This window comes from Piliocolobus tephrosceles, chromosome 17 (genome assembly GCF_002776525.5).
Source record: "Piliocolobus tephrosceles isolate RC106 chromosome 17, ASM277652v3, whole genome shotgun sequence".
In the NCBI taxonomy this organism is placed as follows: Eukaryota; Metazoa; Chordata; class Mammalia; order Primates; family Cercopithecidae; genus Piliocolobus; species Piliocolobus tephrosceles.
This window is the reverse complement of record NC_045450.1, coordinates 66,339,672-66,345,671: the sequence shown is the minus strand read 5'-3', so window position 1 is coordinate 66,345,671 and position 6,000 is coordinate 66,339,672. Positions and strand designations below refer to the sequence as shown.

Genomic DNA, 6,000 nt, shown 5'->3' with positions numbered 1-6,000 from the left:
AGTTGATGGGTGCAGCACACCAACATGGCACAGGTATACATATGTAACAAACCTGCACGTTATGCACATGTACCCTAGAACTTAAAGTATAATAAAAATAAAAAATAAAAAATAAAAAAAATAAATAAAAAATAAAAAAAAAGAAACAGACCTTTTAAGAATCCTAATGCTGTGCCAGGCAGCCTTTCAGAAGTAACACGTATATGATTTCAGTGTTTCTCAAACTAAGTTCCCAAGGAACACGAAGTTCCGTGAGTGGACCCGAGATGTTTTAGCTGAATTCAAATTCTAGCAACTGACTTGCAAAAACATAATTAGGTTGAATGGATTACATCTGCTGAAATTTTAGGGGTCCTGTTTCCTTCCCAACCTGGACTTCTCTTAAATAATTGGTAACCGTTACAGGTTGAACATCCCTTACTGAAATGCTTGGGAACATGTGTTTTGGATTTCCATTTTTTAAAAAATTTTGGAACATTTGCATTATACTTAACCAGTTGAGCATCCTAGTCTGAGAATCCAAAACCTGAAACTCTCCAGTGAGCGTTTCCTTTGAGTGTCATGTTGGTGCTCAGAAAGTTTCGGACTTTGGGCCAGGAATGGTGGTTCACGACTATAATCTCAGCACTTTGGGAGGCCAAGGAGGGTGGATTGCTCGAGGCCAGCCAGGGGTTCAAGATCAGCCTGGCCAACATGGCAAAACCCCGTCTCTACAAAAAATACAAAAATTATCTGGGCATGGTGGTGGGCACTTGTAATCCCCGCTACTCGGGAGGCTGAGGCAGAAGAAACATTTGAACCCAGAAGGCAGAGGCTGCAGTGAGCCGAGATTATGCCATCACACTCCAGCCTGGGCGACAGAGCGAGACTGTCTCTAAAAAAGAAAGTTTTGGACTTTGGAGCTTTTCAGGTTTCAGGACTGGAGATGCTCGACCTGTGCCGCCATCTGTGAGTACGTGAATAAGGAAAGAGACGGATGTGCCATAAACAAGGAATCACAGGAAAACTCCAAGTGTTCGCCCTTCTTTCTTGCTAGTTTCATGGTGTGTTCCGCTTTGCTTGTCTGTTTTGGTGGACACACAGTGGTGCCGATTCGTATTTCCTAACAGAGCCACGTTGGCTGCTTGTAAAGAGACCCCTCATTTGAACAGTGTTGGCAAGATCAATTGTTCCGGTTCTAGACAGAGTCCCATGGCTCCTACCACCTAGACAGGCTTAAGGCATATGGGGGTGTCTAATGTGTTGACAGCAGCCAAGGCAAAAGAAAAGCTCGCCAGCTACGAATTGGCTTTTGCCCAATAAACTGGCTCCCCGAGGGCTGCAGGAGACCGTGAAGCCGGGTCAGCGTCTGAACAACACGAGTCTCTACAGGTCCCCATGAGACGTCCTGACCTAGGTGAGGCCAGACCCAAGACACCTAAACTCCAGGCATGTGAAAGGATGTTTTTTGGATTTGAACACCCTTTTTTCTCTAGTGGATATGAGTGGAGTTTTAGAGCAGCCTGTTTATGGTAGATTATTAACTATCAGTCATTTTTCAGCCTGGGGGAAAGCCTGGCCTTGGTCTCTCCTTATGACTGCTGATGAGCTCTCTATGCCTCAGGCACTGTGTAAGAGCTTTGTTTTGCTCATGCCACCAATTTCTTTTGATTATGACAGGTTCTCTACTATCCCATTGACTGATCAGCTGCCTGAGACCGACGGGATGCAGTGACTAGCAGGTGCAGGGTAATATGGGGTGGAGTGAGGATACGAACCCGTCTCTTCTGACTCCAAAGTCTATATTTCCTGCCACTGAGCTATAGTGCTCTACCACCCATTCAAGAGGCAGTTCCTTATTTTGGGCTGCCAAGGGCAGCTCGACACATCCGTCCCTCACCCCCACCCACACACCTTTTCAGGATGGCTTTGGTGACCAAGGACACCACTTCCTTTGTCCCAGTCACAAAGCAGCCCATGTATTCGACAGGGAGCCTTCTCTCCACCAGGGCCATTTTCCACCCCCGGTAGAGCATGTCCACTAATAGCCACTGCATTAGAAGGAACACCTGACTCTCAAACTAAGTGGCCACTCTACAAATAACTCAACAGAGGCCTGGGAGGGCGGGGACAGCCAGCTTTGCTTTGCTGGTGGACGGACAGTTCTTTCTCAGAACTGTTTTGCATCCTTAACAGCTCCCTCCACGATGCCCCTCTGCCTGCTCCCTCCTGATCCTTCCACTTTCTAGTCGGTCTGGTGATGCCTGGAACCTCTCCAGAGGAGGCCTTACAAACAACTTGAGTAAACAGAACAGAGAAAGAACCCAGCCCCAAAACAGGGCACGGAGGTCGAAGGCAGGTGTTTGTTTTTCCAGCTACTAGCTCCAGACACCTGGCTGAGGGCGCTTACGGGGTTCAGACCACAGCCATCCCTTACGACAGTGAAAAGGTGGCCCTGTATCAAAGGCCCTTGCACGTTAGGCACAGTGCCAAGCCCTTCATGTGGATGAGAGCATCTCATCCTCCGTCCTATGAAATGGGTACTCATCTCAGACCCAATTTACAGAAAACAACTGGGCACAGAGAGGCCTAGCAACTTGTCCAAGGTCACTCAGCTACTGAGGGCAGGACAAGGTCCTTCCGACCCCACAACACGCACTCTTAATCTGCACAGTCACATACTTGCCAAAAAGTCTCTGCCAACCCAGGTTTAGGACACATCTATGTGCAGGGGCATAAGCTTCACCATTGGGCAGACCTGGGTGAGGGTCCTGGCCTAACACTTATCTGAATGGCCCCGTGTAAGCTACTTAACCTCTCGGCACCCCTGCTTACTCCTCTGTAGTATTTTAATACTTACCTTGCAGGGTCCTTGCGAGAAACTGGGGAGGTCTAAGGGTCATCAAACTGATCACTGCAGAGTATGCATGAGTGGATGCCGGGTCAGGCAGCCTGGGCTGGAGTCCCAGCTCCATCCCTCACGAAATGTCAGCTCTCTTCAGTAACGTTGGGTGAGTAATGCTGACTCCTTGCCTGACACAGTAGCTTCAAAGCACATGGAAACTTCTTCCATTTTCCTACTTTAAATATCTTTATTCCTCCATCCTAGCACTTAGGGGTCAGCTGCCTTTGAGATTTTTACTTTAAAGCCCAAGAAGCACCCTCAGCCAGGTGTCTGGAGCTAGGTGTGGTGGCTCATGCCTATAATCACAGCACTTTGGGAGGCCAAGGTGGGAGGATCGCTTGAGCCCAGGAGTATGAGACCAACCTGGGCAACACAGTGAGACCCCATTGGTAATTTAAAAAAAAAAAAGCCCAAGAAGGGATGTGAAGGCCAACAGGCATGCACTCACCCGAAGCACATCTGAGAGGGGAAAAAAAATCTTGCCCAAGGCAGGCAACATGGCACGTCTGTTGCCCTCATCACTGCCCTGATTTAAAAAGGGTGTGGTGGTGGTCAAGCCTAGTGGCGCTGAAGTGGTGGCCAAGTTGGTCTCAAAAGCACTTGGGAACTCTAAGGTGGAGCTTCTAGCTCCATTACAAACTTGCCATGTGAGTTGGGTAGGTCACTCAGTATCACTGGGCCTCAGTTTCCTCATCTGCAAAGTGAAGACAGAAAGGACCACCTTTCAGAGAGAATGTCAGTTTTAAAAGAGAGGCTGTCTCACTTTGGGAGGCCAAGGCAGATGGATCACTTGAGGTCAGGAGTTCAAGACCAGCCTGGTCAACATGGTGAAACCTTGTTGCTACTAAAAATACAAAAAATTAGCTGGGCATGGTGGCACACGCCTGTAATCTCAGCTACTTGGGAGGCTGCGGCAGAAGAACTGCTTGAACCCAGGAGGTGGAGGGTGCAGTGAGCTGTCACACCACTGCACACCAGCTTGGGTGGCACCTGGCACCTGTCTGGCTTACTACAGGTGAGCAGGGACCCCTTCTCCAGATGAGAAGTCTGCAGCTGGGGCTGGACATCTGGCACCCGGCCTCAGAATTCCAGCCACTCTGTGATTCATTTCCCAGCCTGGGTTTTCACTCCTCTTGGAACGATGCTGGTCTCCCAAGTGAGGACAGCACTTCTGACCTCTGTCCCTCTGCCTGAGACTGTCACTGCCACCTACTTTCTACCTCCCACCCCGCCTGCTCCCAGAATGAGGGGCCTTCTCCACTCCGGAGACACAGAGGGCCGGTGACAGGCTCCTGTCCCAGGGCAGTGGCCAGCCTGGGCCTGCAGAGAGAAGGGAGGGCTCCAGGAAGCCGGGCACTTGCATGGGAGCTTGACGGGGGTGACTCAGGACCCGGGGGTGCCACTGTCAGGGGAGGGGGACAGAAACATCACTCTGGTGGCCGTGCACAGCTTAAATCAGGAGTCATCAACTCCAGTGTTCCCAGAGGGCCAGGTAAGCAAATAAACGAGAGCAGTATTAATATTTGTAAAGCACCTAGAATAGCATCTGAAACAGAGAAAACAGAAAGAAGCACATTTCCGAAGCACCTTCTGCCTAACCAGCAGCGGTACAGACTCGCTGATGAGTTTCATTGTTCACTGCCTGTCTCCCCTGCCGGGACACAAGCTCCAGGGGGATAGGGGGCTTGTCTTTGCTTGAATTCCCAGATGGTGCCTGGCACAAAGTACACATTCAACATGCGGGGAGGCCAGCAAAGCAGATGGCACAGGAAGCCCAGCCGACAGGTAGCACCAGGTAGCACCAGCTGCAAACCGCGGCTGGATTTTCTGATTGTTTTTAAAGAGAACCTGGAAATTCCCGGCGCATTGTGAAATATCCTAATTTTTTAAATGGTGTTTAAATTAAACAGAGCACATCTACAGGCTTTGTGGGGTGACGAGGGCAGAAAGCTAAGTCCCCCTGGACCCGTGAACTCATGCGGGCCACTGCTGGGGGAAGACAGAGATGGGGCTGGGACTACCGGCCCCCACTGTACGGGCAACACCTCCTCTTCTGTGCCTACAATCCCCAGGCAGCACAGCTGGAAGCAGCTGGGGCAAGCCTCCCTCACCAACTCCCACACATGGCTGGGTGGGCAACTGCGCACCTCCTTCGGCAGCAGGGTGACAACACAGCCCACATGGAGCTGTGCCTGCGCGTGCTGCTTGGCGTGGAGCCGGTGATGGCGGAGGGAAAGGCAAACAACATAAAGGGGTCTGGGGGGAGGGGTTTTACCTCTGAGAGCAGTTTCGAGACAATTTCCAGTGGGGCCTGGTTGATGGAGTCGTCCTGCAGGGGGGATGTCAGGGCCATGTCCACCAGGGTCCGGATCTCTTTCAAGACAACTTCCCAGCGGCTTGGGTTACTCAGCACTTTCTTATATTTGTAAATCTTTTTCTGGTTGAAAGAGATAAAGAGACAGCAACATGTTACTCATGTAAGGAGGGCAGAAGATGGAAGACAATCAAAGAATCAGATGCATTAGAGTGAAAAGGCCCTGAGAAACTGCCAACTTGGCCCAGTCCCCGTTTATGAGGAAACTGACACCCCGAGAGAGGAAGGGTCTCGTTCAAAGCCACAGGGTGCGTTTGCAGCCGGGCCTCCTGACACTAGAGACTCACTTCCCACATAGGCTCACTTCAGCCCGATGATAATCCTTGAGAGATGACCTTTTTCTTTTTTCCTGTTTTTTGTTTTTGTTTTTGCTAAAAGGATGAGGAAACCGAGGTACACAAGAGGTTAGAAAATTTGCCCAAGACTCTAGAGTTGGCAGAGCTGAGACAGAAACCTGCGTCCTGACTCTCAAGCCAGTACCGTCACACCATACTATACTGTCTCCACACAGTTTCCAATGACTTAAAAAACAAAATGGGGAGATTTCTCTTTTAGATCGTCTCTTTTGCCAAACTCATTCCCCAGGGATTCAAGTGCAGTAACGGTGGGAATGGTCGGTCCACAAAGGGGCTTTCTCTGAGTTGAAGGCACTGTTTCCGCCTACGCCATTCCCAAGAGGTCGCCTGAAGACAGGTAGTCAGCCAGGGAACATGACAGACGGGATTAGGGCTGGGCATTAAAC

General features: G+C 50.2%; 1 protein-coding gene across 3 annotated transcripts in view; it reads right to left on the bottom strand.

Moving 5' to 3' along the window:
* The window catches only part of CMIP (c-Maf inducing protein), a 273,367-nt gene that overhangs the window by 64,294 nt on the left and 203,073 nt on the right, over positions 1–6,000 (bottom strand). For all 3 annotated transcript variants that reach the window (XM_026447269.1, XM_026447270.1, XM_026447271.1), the window contains one exon: positions 5,160–5,321. In XM_026447269.1, coding sequence (XP_026303054.1) covers positions 5,160–5,321 — 162 coding nt within the window. The remainder of the gene's footprint in view (positions 1–5,159; positions 5,322–6,000) is intronic.